The sequence below is a fragment of the Trachemys scripta genome, chromosome 18 (assembly GCF_013100865.1).
Source record: "Trachemys scripta elegans isolate TJP31775 chromosome 18, CAS_Tse_1.0, whole genome shotgun sequence".
In the NCBI taxonomy this organism is placed as follows: Eukaryota; Metazoa; Chordata; order Testudines; family Emydidae; genus Trachemys; species Trachemys scripta.
The window spans coordinates 3963931-3982289 of NC_048315.1; the positions used below are offsets into that span (position 1 = coordinate 3963931).

Consider the following 18359-nt stretch of genomic DNA (forward strand, 5'->3'; position numbering starts at 1 on the left):
CCCTGCCCATAGAGAGGCGTGAGGTGAGGAAGAATGAGATCTGCACACACTGTTCCTGTGTCAAATGATTTGATGCTAATGCAAACTCCTTTGGAATGCTGTTCCTTCCCTGACTACTGTCTCTCCCCCTATGGAGTAGTCCTTTCAGGCAGCATGCATTTGAAGCAGATACCCCACTCTGAGAGCAGAGATGGAGAATATGCTCTGAAGAGGTTCACAGCTAACTAGAGCTCAGTGATTGTTTTCTGCCGTGGCAGCCAAACACTAACATGAATTTCAAACCAGAGGAGCCATTGCAATACCCTAACTTGCAGCTTGAGAGATTTATTCATCATTAAATGCCATTTAATCACCATGCCAGCAGTCCTGTACACACACAAGCTATTGCTGCTGCTATCTGATTGCAAGCAATAAAAGTTCACGGTGGTGATAAGTTATCAGTGCTTGCACTGGAGAAGCTGCTGCGGGTAGAGAGGGCAGTCCTCCAAAGTATTTCCAGCCTGTTCAGCCAGCTGTGGGATGAGATTCCCATAGCAGCCTGTGGCCGTTTCCAAGGGCACCATGTAGAGCAATTCATAGTGCTGGTCAATTCTAGTCTTCTGCTGAAGTGGGATCTTTGCCCTTGCTGTGACAGTAGGACCTGTGGAGCATTAGTCGTCTGTAGCTGGGTCCACGTTTCAGCTACCGAGTGAGCCAGAAGGGGTCTCCTTCCCTTTATCCACACCCCTAGCGTGATGCTAGTGGTGGATAGTAATGACCCTTATTAGAATGCCTACTGCGAGTACAGCAATAGCTCCGGTGACGGCCAGCCCGCGCCGTATGATTAACTGCTTCACAGACAGCATCTCACCCACAGTGGAAAGGGCAGGTGTGGCTTCCTGGAGCGTTAGCTGGTACGTCTGACCCTCGGTCTTAGTGATGCGCGTCAGAACAACGCCGTTCAGGGCTTCTGCTTCCACTGCAACACAGCGGGGGGGGGGGGGGAATGGTACTGCTCAGACTGTAGGACTGAGTTGCCAGCTGGCAGCGCTAGGATAGCCAGCAGAGACTTCAGAAATGAAACTGCTCCCTGGCCCAATGCTGAAGATGTCTCTCTGGGAGCACTGTCCTTAAACTGCTTCCTTACAACCCAGATGATCCCCGCCTCTTCTGCCTTTACGCCTCAATTCCCATTCTTCTAGCTGGTGTTTCCCTCCTCTCCAAAGCCTGCAGGAAGAGCCCTGTGCCCGCCCCTCAGTACAGGGTGCAAAGGAAAATAGAGCTGAGCAGACCGAGCACTTATTAGAAGTAGGAGGGGTTTTGCTGTCTCTGCTCTTTAAAACCCATTTATTGTTTTAAAATAAGCTGGATTGCAGGCCTGCTGCAGAAGGGAACAGGCTCCACCCTCCCAGGTGCTCTGGGCTCAGCCTACTGCTGCTGGTGCCTAGAAATTCCACTTGGGGAGCAGCCTAGATCTTCATGGGTTGAGAGACAGCAGCTCAAAACCAGCACGGGTGAGAGTCCACTCAGCCCAGAGCTATGCGGCGACGCCCTTAGTTTCCCTGCAGGTATGTCAGGTTTCCACATTGGGACTCGAGGGTTCCTTTCCTAACACTAGCCCTAGCGTGGCTTGCACTGTAACTAGTGCAGAGCATGGTAATGCTGCTCTTACGCATTATATAATCAACTCACTTAAAAGCAACTTCCCCCAAACTGCTTAGACACGTGCACACATACTGCCCAACATACTTGCCGAGAACGGGAGTGATTTTAGTTAGCTACCCACTGGGCAGCACTTCAGTTACTCAGGAGTCATATATGTGCTACCTGAACATCTGCAGGTCACAATTAGGGTGACCAGATGTCCGGATTTTATAGGGAAAGTCCTGATTTTTGGTCTTTTTCTTATATAGGCTCCTATTACCCCCCCACCCCCGTCCTGATTTTTCACACTTCTTGTCTGGTCACCCTACTCACAATATTAGGCCATTAGTAAATCAACCCCGTTCCCTACCAGAGGGGAGCGCCATCTTGTGTGAGACAGGAGCTGAGTTCAAATCCTTGCCGGCCAGCTGGCTCACACCTGCCCGTTGCTGAGCCTAGGACCATAAACACACTGTACAGTACCCAGACGATCACTGTTGTATGCAGCAGGTGGGAAGGGAAAATGGATTTGTCTTACAAAGCAAGTTTTACTATCACCTTTCAGATATACAGTTTGTCTCACAGGAGCTATTACTGCCCGGCCCTGAGATTTGTGTGACATGAATATGGAGCTTTTACTGGCGTGGATGTTGTGAGTAAAGGAAGAACCCAGAGAGCAACGCCAGACCAAAAAGTATCCAAGGGCTGAGAGGTTTGAGTTGCTTGTGTGTGTTTTATCCAAACTGGTTTGCTCATGAGCTCTCTATCCAGAGTCGGCATTAAAACCCCGCAAGGACCCAGTGAGTTAGAGGTGACCTGAACTGCTTTCAACTATATATGAAAAACTAGCAGGAGCCCAAACCATGGGCTACACAAACCCCGTGCATTAAGCCAAAATAGCTACAGATCAGTTTTCCTGGTGCTGTCCAGCCTTCTCCTGCAACATGGAAGCACTCAGCGGTGCGGGGTCTGGCACCTTTTGCTGGGCTTTGTGTGCTCAGGCTGGCAGCGAAGGTTGCAGGAGCTCCGTGGAACTCAGAACAGGGCCGGGAAGAGGCCTTCCTTCCCTTCACCTTTAACCACGTGGCCAGCTGGCTCCCTGCCATGGGAACAGAGCGGCCCCACTCGTGGTTAACGCGTTGAGAAGAGTGACTGGGGAGGCCCCTAAAGGAGTAACTGATTATTGATTAGTCAGGAGGGATAGATACGGTGACGAGTGTTAGCCAGTCGTCGTGATTCTAACATTAATATTTAGTCAGAGCTGTTAAAGGCAGGAGTGGCCAATATGGCGGCATACCAGGGCCGAGAACCTCACCCAAGGGCTGCACTGAGCCCACTGCTGCTGTCTAAGTCACCGCTATTCAGGGACCCGAAGGTGTTTCACTAATAGGTCTGCGCCATCACCCCCTGCCCCCCACTTGTACACATGCCAGATATAACCTGCAATACACTTAAGTAAAGCTGGTTACCTCCTCGGAGGCCCTTTTCCAGTTCATCCGCCCAATGTAGATGACGGAGCAGATGGCTGGGATAAAGGCGCTGATCAGCAAGCCGACCCAGATGCCTGGGAGAGGAAATGCTGGCGTTAACCAGACGAACTCGCTCGGTCCCCAGATGAAAGCTAGGGTGGCAGGTGCTATAGAAACACTTCAGATGGAATCTCCTCCTGGCCCTGCAAGCCTGTGTCTCCCGCTGCTTTGCTGCCTACACACGCCCAGCATGGGCCCGAACCCTTAGGATTGGGCCACCAGGGAACTGGGGAATTGCTCCTGCCCTATGCTTGGCCTCGCTGTACCTGGTGGGGAGCTGCGCAACACTGCCACCTACTGGCCACGGCTGCACAGTACAGTCAGGGCCCTTAATACTACACCTGCCTTCTCAGGTGGCTCCTCCCCAATCCGAGGAGGGACTCCCAAGGGGAGAGCCAGGCCCAAAGGAACCCAGCCAGGGCGAGGCCCTGAGCAGCCCAGCCAGCCTAGGGGATCTCCTGTTTCTGCCAGACTCCCCAGGTAAGGGGGGAAAGGGGGTGTTAACCAGCCAGGGTGTAGATGAATACGGTGGTGGGAGGGAGATGGAATGGGGGGGGAGCTGGAGAGAACACTGGTGTTGAAGCCAAGGTTGGGTTGTGGGGGGGAGGGAACTAGGGGGGTTGTGGGGGCGGTCGCAGCCCCTGGCTTGAAGTAGTTTCCATTATATACAGGGTTTGCAGTTTGGGTCAATGGCTCCCAGCACCCCTGGGGGGTGGGGGAGAGATGGAATTTTTCTGGGGCTGTCAGCCAGCGCTGGAACTGTTCTGGGAGGCGGGGGGTGCAAGATGTGGGCTGTGAGGGGGTTGGGTTTTTAGGGGGGGCTGGGGGCTGGATGGAATTTGGGCTGTTTCAAGGAGGGGTGAAGGGACAGAAGACAGCTCACTGGGGTCCCTGCTGGCTTTGGAATCTTTGCTTCTAAAGCACAATTCAGCTGAGTTTAGTAGGCACCAAACAGGCGAATGTCCCAAACCCACTCCCTCAAAACCCACCCCCAGCCTCCGAGCCCCCCCCCCCCCCAACCCCACCCACCACAAGGACGGGGTAACCTTTAGGCGCATTTTAAAGGCACTAAAATTTTTTTGGCGTGGGGTAAAAAAAAAAAAAAAAAAAAGCAGCCAAGAGACATGGCCAAAGGCAGGGTAACAACTTAGCCCTGTTCCTGGGACACGACCAGTGGCGTCTAACCTAGAACATCTGGAGCTGGGCCCATTTTGCCCTGAGATTTTGGCCTCTGTATTTCCAGGGCTAAAGGGCCAATTCCCTTTCCCCCCCTTCCGCTGTTTGTACCTATCATTCCAATCCTGGCCACGAACAACAGCACGCTTCCCAATGGCAGGCCCACGGCATAGTAGCCAACAGCATTCAAGATCGCGCCGATCTTCTGCTTCCCCACGCCTCTGAGCACTCCGCTGGTTACGCACTGCAAGGGGAGAAGACAAGACGACTCTGAAGGATGTGTGCTGGTTGCACTAAGACCCCTAGGCTCGGTGCTGGCTGCAGCAGCTGCCCACACATATTGGTTGCTTTACTTGTCCTTATTGACCCCTATCGAACCCCGGGGGGGGGGAGACACCCTTATACCACAGCTGAGCCCTCACTTCATGGCTGGTTGCAGCCAGGCAGCTGGTAACCCCTGGAAGCTTGTATAAGAGCCTCGCCCCAGGAGAACCTGCTTTCTTCAATCCAGCCCTTGGCAGCCATGGGCTGCTTCCAAATGACCACGGTTTGTCTCTCTTCTGTACTCACTGCTCTGTCTCCTGCTCACAGACGATCCACACAGTAATTCCTGTAGGCCCAAAGGTAGGGAATGTCTCCTGCGTTCCTTCCCTTCTTTCCCCATACCTACCTCCTCCCTTCCATCTGAATGCACCATGCCCTGACTATTAGCCCTGCTATTACATGGTTTTCCTTTTGGCCAGTTTCCCCATTACATCGGATGTATTCGTTCCTCTGAGTCCGTCCCTAGGGCCTGTGAACTTGGAGGCAGACATTACTCAGGCTCGTAGCCATGAGCTCTGAATTCTCTCCTTGATCAACCTGGAACTGAATCCCACCAGCGTCAGAAATACCGTCTGATAGCAAATGCAGCAGCACAGCTAATTCCCTGAAGTACTTACACAGCCGGCTTCAAACATGTGGACGATCACGTACACTGGCATAACCCAAGCCACCAGGGCAATGATCTCTCTGTTTGAGGAATGAAGGAGGCAATCGGGCTTAGAAATAAAATGCATCTGTCGCAGCTCAACTAATTCGTGCCCCTAACACATTGCTGCATTCTGTACAACCTGCTGACCCTCACAAACTTGCACCAATGTGCCCGGAGAGAGACTCGCTTACAGCACACGCTTTATAGTGCAACCGAGCCCAATGGTCCTACAGGGCCGTACCGCAGGCTGGGACTAAACTGTGAGTTACAGGAAGTTCTGAGCCTCGTTTCTGCTGCTGCCTTGGGAAAAGTCAGCCGCTCATAAATCACTCTTCGCCCTCGGCTGGCTGGTCTTTAACCAGCGATTGAGGGTTTCGGGCGTCTTCGTGTGTGATCAGGAAAATCAGTTGGGCCGGCTGGCATCTGCACCGCCCTGCTAACTAAGCTTTTCGCAGCAGACTTTCCCCTGTGACTTGATCAGCTGACGTCTCCCGAAACAAAATTCACTCGGATCCAAATAAAGAGGAACATACACCAAGGCGCGCTCTCTTTCGAGTGAAGCCCAGCTCAGAGGCAGCCAGTGAGATCCCGGCTTTGTACTCGGATGACTAAGGGAGACTGAGCGTAGGAGAAGGCAAGTGTGTCCACCCCATGCGTTAAGGTCCCCTGCAGTCACTGGGAACCTTTCCCCGACTTCAATTTGGGAGCAGGCTCTTCTAAGCCTCCAAACAAGTCTTCCCTTGGCTCAATCTTTAATAGTGACTTGTCATCTTTGTTCTGAAAGGACTGTAGTACCGAATCGGAGCAACTCACCTGTCACTGGTAAATATGTATCCCAGCACATCCTTTGTGGCTGCTAATATGACGCCCACCACCAGGCAAAGAAACCCTGAAAAGCAGAGTCAGGAGTCAGTCGAACAGAGCAAACACAAGCTGACGACTACGTGAAATCCAGTTCCTGTCAGAGCCTGAGCAACCTGGCTCAGGCCACAAGCGTAAACAAAACCGGGGCTGTAGGGTGACCAGACAGCAAACGTGAAAAATCGGGACGGGGGTGGGGGGTAATAGGAACCTATATAAGAAAAAGACCCAAAAATCGGGACTGTCCCTATAAAATTGGGACATCTGGTCACCCTACGGGGCTGTCACCCTGGTCCCTAGGTGTGCAAATCACTAAATAACTGCAGGCGGTCCGGCTGAATCCCACGACTGCAAACAATAGGACGCTGCAGGGGACAACTGAGGTGCAACTGGCACAGATCGGTGTAGGAAGCTTGCAAAAACAGCTGCCCTTGCTATGCCCGGCACTAGGCAGAGCCATGAGCGTCTCGCTTTGACTGGCACCGTAGCACATGGACTGAGCCCCCACTCCCTGGCCACCGAGGAGGGGTGGAGCCAGTGCAGAGTCACGTACCTGTGCACAGCATGCCAGTGGTGGACGATCTCTTGGCCTCCTCTATGTTCCCAGCGCCCAGCGCGTTCCCCACCTGAATGCTGACGGCTATGCTGAGTCCGTAGGGAATCTGAAATCCCAAAGCACCGACACATGTTGGTCTGGGGAGGGGACGTCGTGGGCGACAGCGACCCAGGGGGACGAGTGTTACAACCCCTCCAGCCGAGACAATCGCTCGGAGGCGGCCGTGAGCTAATGAAAGTGAATGTGGAGAGAGCTCTGCAGAGCAGGAGGCAAAACTTTAGGTCGGGCAGAGGGAGGGGCTACAGCCAGGTGTAATCGGCGCCCAGGCAGAGGCTCTCATCCTGCCTCTGACCCCGATTCCCATCTGTGACCTTGGGCAAGTCACTTCACCTCCCAGCCTCAGTTTCCCCATCTGTAAATAAGGGAGAACACTGGCCTGCCTGACGGCTGGGGAGTGCTGATAACGTCTCTCTAAACCCCAAACTGCTGGGTATTATGGATTGACAGGCCAGGAGCAGGAGACAGGCACAGGTCTGGGCACATGTGGAAGCTGAGCCCAGGAGACAGATGTGGGACATGTTTGGGGCTGACTGTGGTTAAGGCTAATACTTCAGTCTGAGTGGCTGTCTGGTGACAGGCGTTGGTGTCGTTCGGCCTTAGGCTGATGGCCTCTAGCGCCATCAAGGCTAGTTAGGGGCTGGCTCCGTTTGCTGGATGAACAGGTTTAAGGAACGGAGTAGAAGGCACCTGGGGGCTGCTGTTAGGCTTGTGAGTCCCGCCTCGCCCCCACAGAGCCTCTTCCTGGGAATGGCCGGAGCAGCTACAAATGAATGCAGATATTAGCCCCTCTCGACTGAGCCTGGGGTTCGGATCTGGGGTTGACTCCCTGCTCTGCCACCAGATGCCCTGGGCGACCCTGAGCAAGTCTCTCTGGGCCTCGCCTCCCACCCTGCCCACTGTGGATACTTCCTCTGCCTATTTCGACCGTAAGTGCGTCAGAGCAGGGGCTGTCTCGCGTGGCTTGTCAGTGCCCAGCACAATGGGGGGCTCTCTCAGGGGGGGCCTTTAGGTGGTGCAGGAACGTAAATAATAACCCCGAAGTCTTACCATGTACGACACCGTGGACACCTCATAAATGATGGAGTGTGCGGAAAGCTCCACTACGCTCAGCAGGCCTGAATTCGGGGGGAAACGTCAGAATTTTGTAGTTTGCTCCCCAGAAAAGGAGCCCTTTAAAGAGCAGGTGAAACGTCAGCAGATCGGTGGCTCTCAACCTGTCCGGACTCCTTTCAGGAGGCTGGTTTGTCTTGCATACCCCAAGTTTAAAAACTCCCGCACTCAAAAACTACTCGCCTACAACATCACACACAAAGATACACAAGTGCCACCGCACGCTAGTACTGAAAAACTGCTGCTGTTCTCCTCTTTACCATATCATTAGAAACTAAATCGATTGGAAGAGAAAGATTGTACTTACATTTCAGTGTATTAGAGCAGTGTAAACAAGTCATTGTACGAACTTTTGGTTTGTACTGACTTCGCTAGTGCTTTTTATATATCCCGTTGTAAAACTAGGCAAGTATCTAGCTGGGTTGATGTACCCCCAGGAAGACGTCTGAGTACCCCCAAGGGTACATGTACCCCTGGTTGAGAACCACTGTGGTCATCCTCCTTGGGGATGATATTTCTAGTGCCCCATCAACATGCTCCTCCCATCACTAACCTATCAGGAAGCTTCCGATTTCGTAGGTCCACCACTCGATGCAGATCATGAGCATGCTGGGCACAGCCAGAGTGATGAAGGTGTCCCACTCCTGGAGGCACTCGCTGGACCAGCCTGGGACAAGAAGATGGAGGGTGTAAAGAGTCAGCCGGGGGGGGGGGGGGTCAGCACATGGAGAACCAGGAAGTGAAACTGACTGGGTCTATTTTCACTTTCCAGAGCAAGCGACGTGCAAAGAGAAAAAGCCCCGATTCAGATGCACCCAAACTCCAAGAGGGTTTAGAGTTGGCCCTAATCTCTTCGGGGCCTCGGCCTTGTTAGAGAGAGTGCTAGGGACCAGGTTGGACATTCCTGGAAATCCCAGGGGGAAACTGCCACCCTTTCTGTACTCAATGGGCCCTCCCAAGCCGCGCTGTAACCTCGGCAGGAACTCCAGCAATGGCGAGTGTGCTTTGTCCATTAACACATCCCAGTGGGCCCAGAGAGCCCTAAGTGACACTCTCAAACCCAGGCCCCAGTTCTACAGGTGACTCCTGCACCTGCGCAGAACAGCCAGCGGGATGGGACGGGTGCTGTTCTGATGGCAGCACGGGGACCTCTGGCAGCTTTAGAAGCGAGGTTCAGTTCAGCCAGGAACGCTGCTCACCGACACGACTTTCTTCCCAGGCTCACCCAGCATTCGTGATACGCTCTGTCGATCTGAGCTGTAACTTACACAACACGGCATCTGGCAGACAGGCTTATACCAAGGTTAATATTAACTCTTCTCACCCATGGAATGAAAATCAATGGAAGGGGGAGCTGAGAGGGTCTCCCATGGGAAGCAGAGAGTTTTGCAGACACACGAGAGCATAACAGAAAGATACTACACCTCCCCAGGTCTCCACATGGAGCTTCTTCGCGACAATGTACAGGAACAGGAAGATGGCTTGAGTGTACTGAGCAATAGTGTTTGCGCAGGCGGAACCCCTAGGAAAGGGACAGAGAAAGCCAGTTGGACTTTCGGCTCTTGCAGAGAGCCCTGTCTCGCCAGCAGTTGCTCTAGCTGCAGCTAAAGCCTCGCTTAGGAATTGAACCGAAGACACTTGCGCAGACGACAAGAGCATCTCGCCCACTCCACACCCAGCGTTGCATTGCTGAGCGGGTACTCAGTGAGTGGGGAGTTCACCTCCCTCTGAAGCATTAGGAATCGGTCCCTCCAGGGGGCAGAATGCTGGGGTGGATGGACTAGACTAGCACCCCACCTGCTTATCCTCACGGGCTGGTTTGCTACGGCACAAACATCTCAGTAGATACGATCTGATTGGCTGGGACTCCATATCCCAGAAGGCTCCATGGAACCCTTTGCTACCAGTCAGTTTCCAGCTGGCGTGTGTATATTTGCCCTGTGCTTTTACCCAGATAAATGACTCCATCCTACAAATAACCAGCACTTTCCATCTCCCAAGCATTGCACAAACAGGAACTCACAGCTGCTTCACTTCCTACGCTAATGCTTTTGGGTCCTGACGTCCTGCCTCCGTCACAGCCAGTGCTGAGAGAGCAAGTGGGGGTTTTACAGAGGAAGGATGTCAGGGCAATGTCTGTTCTGTATCTGGTGAACATACCCAGTGAGAGGGGACTGCATTTCTGCAATGGCCAATGGGATCCCTATGGATCGCCTCAGGGCCTGGTTTTCTGGATGAAGAGAGCTAATCATACCACTGGGCCAAATATTGGGCCCTTGCTTGGTTTTATCCTTTAAGCAAAGTCCCACTGGCCTCAGCTGGAAACCACGTGCAAGTTAAGAGAGCTTTAGTATCCTCTAGAGATCCAAGCTGTGTCTCAGTAGCCATCCGTGACCATCACATTTGTTCACTTGGGCCACGATTTTTCACAAGTGGCTAATGCTTTTGGGTGCCCAACTTGAGACGCCTGTAAAGGGATCTGATTTTTCTGAAGTGCTGAGCATCTGGTCTCTGAAAAACCAAGCCCCTTGAAAGGAGGTCTCAAGTTGGCCCCCCAAAATCAGTACCACTCAGGATCGAGCCATAGCTGGACGTCTAGTTTCTGTCTTCCAAATATTCAGGCACTACTCACATGACTCCGAGGTCCAGCACGTAGATAAAGACATAGTTTGCAATGGCATTTATGATATTTCCAATGATGCCACTTAGCACCTCCGGCCAGATTATCCTCTGAAATTAAACAAAATACAGATATGTGTTTTTTTCCAGGGCTCCTGGATTTTTGTTGCCTTATCTAAAATATAAACATGTCTTCTGGAGAAAGACGTATGTTCGTGTTTCACCGATCTGTTCAATACCAAACTCTTGGGTAGCAATGGAAGCAGATGGGAGTGGGGGAGTGACTGGGGAGGGTAGAACTGGTGATGCTATGGTGGAATTTTATTCAAGAAAGCAGCCTTGTATTGAGGGGAAGTAGCTCTGTATTCTGATTGGCTAGGAGCCTCCAGTTGTATCAGAATTATTGCTCTTTACAAACACCATTCAGGAAGCAGCGGGTTGAGTGGTGAGAGCAGGAGATCTGAGTTCTGTTCCCAATTACATCATTAACTTGCCGTGTAATCCTGGGCAAGTAACGTAGACCCAGATTTTCAACAGGGGACTCTAATTTAGGGTACCGTCAGTCTGTAGGTGCCCAAAATCAGAGCCCCAAGGCCTGATTTTCAGAAGCACTGAGCATCCATAACCCATTTGAAGTCAGTGGGAGCTATTGGTGCTCAGCACTTCTGAAAGCCTGACCACAGATTTAGAGGCCACTCCTGAAATGTCTAGTTCTTAACTGTTCTGTGCCTCAGTTTCCCTACACGTAGACTAGGCATAATGGTACTTTGCACATCCTTGCAAAACGTGGCTGAGATCCTCAGAGCTGTGCAAATATTGTTTCTGAGTGGCAGTTCTTACTGCAGAGAGCTCCTCAAAGAAGGAATACAGATGCAGAACTAATACCCTACCGTCCTGCTGCAGTTATTAGTTAGAGTCGGGAATGCCCATAAAACCCACCTAACCAGAACTGGCTACAACAATTGACCTGTGGAAAATAAAGCCAGAGAGCAAAATTCACGATCGCTATTGCCTTGGAAAATAGGTGGCACGCAGCTGATCCACTGAAATATCAGCATGTGCAAAGTGAGACGATTAATTAGCTGGAATCTAAAAGGGCAGCTACATGCATTCGGAGTGGGCGCCAGTGGGAACGTCATGTCGGAAAACCTTTGTTTTTCCCGAACTCATAACAGAGGTAGGATTGGCCAATCATTAGCACAAATGCAAAAGGAGCTGCTGCACTGAACCCAGGCCCTGGTGGTCGGCTCAAACTGCAGCACGAGGACCCTACCTGGCATGCATTTTATATGTGCTACTGGACACGGTGCAAAACAGATGTGAGCTCTCGGGGCCAATTACCTGAGAGAGAGACCCGGCGCAATGTCACAGAATGAGAGATTTGCCCCCTTTACTCAACAAAGATGTGAACGTGAAAGTAAAGGGGCAGCCTACCTGATTCTGCAAATATCTCGTCTCCAACTGGTACAGAAATACGGCCTGCAAAAATCAGTGAATCAGACTGAGATCAGGGGACCGTTCAGAGCAGAGTCTAGAGATTACAGGAGAAGCAGAAAGCACAGTGCCCAGCTGGTGTTCCTGGGGCACAGGAAGGAGGGTCTGGTTTGGACGGCATCGCTGCGGCTGGGGGTGCAGGACAAAAACGTACTTCCAGTGCCATTCAAAAGACCTAGCGGGTAACAGAGCCCAGGGCTAACTGCAAAGTCAGGGTGAGATGCCGGATTCATCCTGCGCCCCACATTAAACCTACTAAGGCAGCTTGGTAAACTGGTAAATGAAAATTTAGCAGCCCCGGCACAAAAACCCTTAAGATGCTCTTGGACACTAGGGAAAAAATAACAGTAGTAACAACATTATCTATTCACTAGCCCTTGAAGAGAATGAAAAAGCGAAGAGAGTTTACTGGCCTGTCCTAAAAATCCCACAGAGCACTTGCCCGGGGCCAGCGTCCAAGTAGATCTTGCGAGGCTCCACCAAGGGCTGTCCCCAATTTTGAACATTCCTGCAGGAAGGAGAGAGACTATTTCGCATGCAAGAAGCCACTGCAGGCGAGAAAGGGGCCATGGGACTCCACTGAGCTGAGGGGGCGGGCGCAGGCGGCATCTGGCTTTGGGCTCTGGGGGAAGTGACTTCCTAGCAGTGACTGATCGAGAGAGTCGAGGGTAATGGGAACTTACGGGAAGAGCTGGGATAAAAATCATCACATAAACCTGGGTTAACCTGGGGGAAGATACAAAACCCCACAATTAGTACCAGGGCATCTTCCAAAACAACCCTCTTCCCCTGCCAGCCCTGGACTGCCCCTCCGCACTCGCTGGGTAATGTAGGGGGGTATGGGACCAGCAGGACCAGCTATCCTCTACCTTCCTCCGAGCCACAGCTCAGCAGCATTGTTACAAGAAATGGCTCCCCTGCGGAGACCCGTTTGATAAGCCGCCTGCCACGGGATAATCCGCTGCTGTGCAAGAGGGAGGCAGAGAATTTGCCTTCAAAAGGCAGCAAGATTCAGGGCCAAATTGTGCCTTGGGTTATACCCATGGATGTGACCCCAATTAATACGATGGCAGGGCTACATGGGGCGGGCTGATGGCAGAACCCAATAGGGAGAGAGGGGTTGCGCCAGTGTCGCCGAGGGCTGGGCCCGGCCAATGGAGGGGGCTACACTGGTGTCGCCGAGGGCTGGGCCCGGCCAATGGAGGAGGCTACACTGGTGTCGCCGAGGGCTGGGCCCGGCCAATGGGGAGAAGGAAGTTCTCCACCAGTGTCGCCGAGGGCTGGGCCCGGCCAATGGGGAGAAGGGAGTGCTCCACCAGTGTCGCCGAGGGCAGGGCCTGGTCCATGAGGTGGCTGCTCTGGTGTCACTGAGGCCTTAGCACGTAATGTAAGGCACCCGTCCCCTTGGTTTCTTGGAGAGAGTGTGATCCGCAGCATGGAGCTGTACAAACTGGAGCACACGCCCAACCTGGAGACCTCCGGGTCCTGCCGGACCAGCAGCAGGATCTGCTCGGTGTTGATGAAGAGAGCCCAGCAGGGGAAGCAGCAAAGCAGCAGGATGAGGGTGCCACGCTGCAGGATGATCCCCACCCGCTTCATGTTCTTACCGCCGTACGTCTGGAAAACAAGAGGTTAAATCCAATGGCATCCTTCAGCCACGCTCTCTACCTCTGACCCCTGGACTGCACTAAGAGTCTGCGGGGTCCATACAGGAACTGCACAGGAGTGTCAGGCGTCACCCACTGCCTATTGTAGCACAAGGGCATGTGAGGACTTTGAGGGTTATTAAAAACATGCCCTGGGATCCTTCAGTATCCATGCAAAGCAGGTAGGATGTGGTTTTTAGGGTGGTCTAAGACAGTGGTTCTCAAGCAGGAGGGGTACATGTAGCCCTGGGGGTACTCAGAGGTCTTTCAGGGGGTACACCAACTCGTCTAGATATTTGCCTATTTTTACAACAGGCTACATAGAAAGCACTAGTGAAGTCAGTACAAACTAAAATTTCATACAGACCGTGACATGTTCATACTGCCCTAGATAGTATAGTATATATACACTGAAATTTAAGTACAATATTTATATTCCAATTGATTTATTTTATAATCATGTGGTAAAAATGCGAAAGTCAGCAATTTTTCAGTAACTGTGCTGCATTTTGATGTTTGATTTTTGTAAGCAAGTAGTTTTGAACTGGGGTGAAACTTGGGGTACGTAAGACAAATCAGACTCTTGAAAGGGGTCCAGTTGTCTGGAAAGGTTGAGACCCACTAGTCTAAAAGCTGCTACCACAGTGTGGATCTCTGACCCCACTTAGTGGCTTATGAGTCTGTTACAGCCCTGGAGTTAATGGACCTGGTCCTTTTTGCTACAGGAGTAAGAGGCTCATATCTTTAGATCCAGAAGTCCTGGGCTTAACTCCTGCAGCCAGATTGTCCCAGGAGAACATTGCCGTCTCATTCTGCAGAAGCATGACATGTGATTGATCCTTGCGAGATGAAGAGCCACATTGGACCCAGATGGAGCTTTGAACTGCATGTTCTAGGGCCTCTAAGTAATTGCTTAGACAACTGAGTCATTCCTTGGTATGATCCTTTCATAGGATCTGCTCACCTGGGTGTCCTGAAGGGCAAAACCTATGGAGTTTGGAATTTCTAAGGGTTCAGCTACTTGGCTCTGACTCTTCCAGAAGCTCAGACACCAATTATGACAGTACTGTGCAATATAGGCGACTCTATTCAGCCAGTGTCTTTAAAAAACCACATCATCTCTAAAACAAAGAGATCAGAAACCAGCAGCTGTTACCTACCTGGGATATTAACGTGTCACATGCGGAAGATAAACCAACCCCCACAGAGGTGCCAGTAACATTTATAACCTGGAAATAGTCATAATGATAAAACAACAGTGAAAAAACATGAAAGTGCAATTTCAGACGGTCACAGGTTTCATCTAGGGCTGGGTTTGAAAGGCAAAGGCGATGTCAAAGGTCCCCCTCTATCCCAGGCTGCTACCAGCCCTTCAGCTATCAACCCACCGCTCCAACTACCTAGTTACTGTTTGATAAGAGATGTTTAGTATACATGAGCTGGCATGAAAGGATACAACTTATGTAAAGACTCAGAACTAAAATACTTACAGCAACAGCAAGTGAGACGGAGGCCAACTCAACCTTCCCCAGATGGCCACAGAATATAGAGCTTACAATGTGTACCATAAAGACCAGCAACTGGATCAAGGTCTAGAAAGGGTGGAGGGGGAGGAAAAACAGAGATCATGGTGACTGCAGAGTCCAGGGCGGGAATACACTGAGAGGCTCCCTGAGGACACACTCTTCCTGTACTGTACAAAAGAGAGAGGGCGGGATTGTCCCCATTCAAATGGTTTAACGAATAACGTTAGAATATTTAAAAAAACAACAACAAAACCCAACCCCCAGATTAAGCTGGTTTTAGGTTTATCCACCAGCCATTGGAAATTCTCTGCAAGACTTGGCGATGCAATGACTCTCCGTCACCAACTCGCGGTTCTAGCCGGTCCCTGGTCAGCTCAGGGTTAATCACTCCACTCGATGCTCCACGAGGGCTGGTGACATCAGACGCCAGCAGCTCTCGGTGTTTTGGCGAAATTGGCCAGACTCTGATCTCGGCTACATCTGGGTAAGCCCGGAGTAATGCTGCCAAGCCCAGATTGGAACGGGTGCGATGGAGCTGCATTTCGACCTCCCAGGCCCAATTTACACCAGAAATCTCTCACATTTGGTAATATCTGATCAGCTCCACTGGTGGGAAGAGTCTTAGTCTAGATGGGACCCAAGTCGCTGCCACCATTTTAAATGCTGAAACTAGCCCTACTCCATTCCCTTTGGGTCACAGCATCTCCTCAACCACCCCAGCGCAGCCTCCGGCTTGCCTCCTGCTCTATCGTGCGCAAGACACCTGCCGCAAGGCACATGCCAAGAAGCCTTCAGCAGTGCAGCCCGGGGAAGGCTGTGCTGCACCCACGGATCTCTTGCTCCTTCTAGGAACAGGGGCTTTCCTGCTAGCGTCTGTGATGTCTCGTTCCTTTCCTTCTCCGAGTGAGCACCATCCACCCGTGTCCCCAGTGCTGGGGGCTTCAACAGTGCCGCACTGTACCCAATCCTACGGTTCCTCCCTCCCTTTCCTCTCTCACCCATTCCTCCTTTGCTGATTATACCACAGGAAGCGGCAAGTGGTCATTTCAGCATGCAGCAAAGGGGAGGGGCAGGACCAGGGGATGAACTGAACCATGGCTCTGAGTCTTGCAATAAGAGGGGGCCTGGACTTTCTAGGAGAACCAGTGGACGAAGGGTGAGTGCTGAGCTGAGCTGGGCTGGCCAGCTTGCCTGCCTGCTAAGGGAGGAAGATCCAGGATGGGGCAGGAAAGACGACGAGAGTCAAACCCCCAAATGCCACTTAAAACCTACAAAAGCAGTAAAGAGTCCTGTGGCACCTTATAGACTAACAGATGTATTGGAGCATGAGCTTTCGTGGGTGACTACCCACTTCTTCGGATGCATGTAGGTATTCACCCACGAAAGCTCATGCTCCAATACATCTGTTAGTCTATAAGGTGCCACAGGACTCTTTGCTGCTTTTACAGATTCAGACTAACATGGCTACCCCTCTGATACCTAAAACCTACAGGAGCTCATCCCCTGGAAGTCTGGAATCCATCCAGCAGCCCCTTTCCCCCACCCTCCAACAAGCAGGATTCAAACCCATGTGACTCGGGGCTCTGCTGATCCAACTTGAGGGGACCCGCCTGCACCAATTCACTGGGCAAACGCAAACCCGGCTATCTCTATCCCTCCCTCGCCTCACCAATGGCCCCGACAGCACCAGCAGCTTCTTCGCCTCTTCCCAGAAGTTGAATGGGATCAGCTGGCGAATCCAGCAGCTGCTCTTCTGCCCGCAGCCGGAGGATGGCGCAGGCGGGACGATGCTCCTGACATCTCTGAAGGGGTTCTCATCAGCGGGGCCCGCGAGCTCCATGCTGCCGCTGCTCCAGGGAATAACTAACCCTCTTTTCCTTCCCCGTTGGTTAAACCCGTTCGATTCACCTGACCCGAGCAGGCGACCCTTACGTAACCGCAGCAGAGTGCACTTCAGTCATGGCTGAGCGAGCATGCCCCTATCCGCCACCCCCTCTTGTTGGCACAGCCCGAGAACAGGTGATGAGTAAAGTCCCTGGACACACGGAGGAGGAGCAGGAGCAGGATAGCCTCTAGCAGAGTCTGATACTGTTCTAAGTATGCTTGGTTCTGCCTCCATGCAGGGGGTGGCCTAGATGACCTCTCGAGGTCCGTTCCAGCCCTGCACATCTATGATTCTATGGCAGGGTGGCCTGGACAGCCCTGATGGGGGCAGCTGGAGACAGCAACCTCTGGGGATGGGGAATTCCTGCAGCCAGACTGCCTTGCTATGTTGTCTTGCATGCTAATCAAGGCTGGTACCGGCCCATAATTGAATGGGAGGTCTAAGGACAGAAGAAGTGCTGCAAAAAGTGTCATGGCTGATCCGGAAGGTGGCGTTCCTCTTTCTGAGTCAGTACTCAAGTAAAGCTCCTTAATAAACCCATGGCACTGAGCACGGCTGTCCTGGCCATGGGCTGTGTGCTGGATGCAGTGGGGATATGTGGGCTGAGGAAGGAAGGTGGGATTTGTCCCCTGTGGATTTCACGTTGCTGCCTGAGGCCTTGTCTGCACTGGCAATTGTTTGTATGGCAGCCGTGCCAGCTGCCCTTGAGGTCTCAGTATGATAAGCGCTGTACAAACACGGTGAGAGAGAGTCCCTGCCAGAGCACGTATCACCAGGAACAAGCTGGAAAGGGAGTGGGAGGTGAAGTGACTTCAGATCAGTGTGAGGGCCAGGAACAGAACCCAGGTTTCTGACTAACAGTGGAGCCAGACTGCTGCACAGGCATAGCCAGGACTCTGGCTTTGGTTTTGTTTTTTTTACCACCACGCCATCTAGAGCTGTGCAGAATAGAAATAGAGGGGCCGAGGGTAACAATGCTGGAGTCCTGTCTACACTGCAGCTTCCACTGGTACTGAACTGCGTCACGGGTAAGCAGCGTAGCCAGTGCAACTTACACATCCTCTGGTGCCACTGAGAGAAGGCACACGCTTTCTGCCATGCTGTTGCTGCTAGGGTCTGACTCCATTGCAATCAGTGACAAAGCACCCAGTGACTTCAATGGATGCAGGATTAGGCCCTTCAAGAGCTGCCCGCCTATTATTCTGGTTGGCTGAGGCTTTCACCTGATCCCTTCCAGTGACGGTTGTGCTGTCCTCTTTATAGAGTCTCGGGGTTGCTCCCCAAATCACCTGACTCCTAAC

At 52.1% G+C, this 18359-nt stretch overlaps 1 protein-coding gene across 1 annotated transcript; it reads right to left on the reverse strand.

The window, feature by feature from the left end:
• Positions 1-306: 306 nt before the first annotated feature.
• On the reverse strand, positions 307-17099 carry LOC117867330 (multidrug and toxin extrusion protein 1-like). Its single transcript, XM_034752224.1, has 17 exons — positions 16843-17099; positions 15138-15239; positions 14808-14876; positions 13470-13618; positions 12685-12727; positions 11942-11986; positions 10521-10618; positions 9313-9410; positions 8442-8555; positions 7826-7893; positions 6716-6824; positions 6115-6190; positions 5270-5339; positions 4440-4572; positions 3093-3187; positions 1994-2078; positions 307-958 (listed from the first exon to the last, which is right to left on the reverse strand). The coding sequence occupies exons 1-17, from the start codon at positions 17011-17013 to the stop codon at positions 738-740; spliced, it is 1746 nt and encodes a 581-aa protein (XP_034608115.1). The 5' UTR covers positions 17014-17099; the 3' UTR covers positions 307-737.
• Between the last annotated feature and the right edge of the window lie 1260 nt (positions 17100-18359).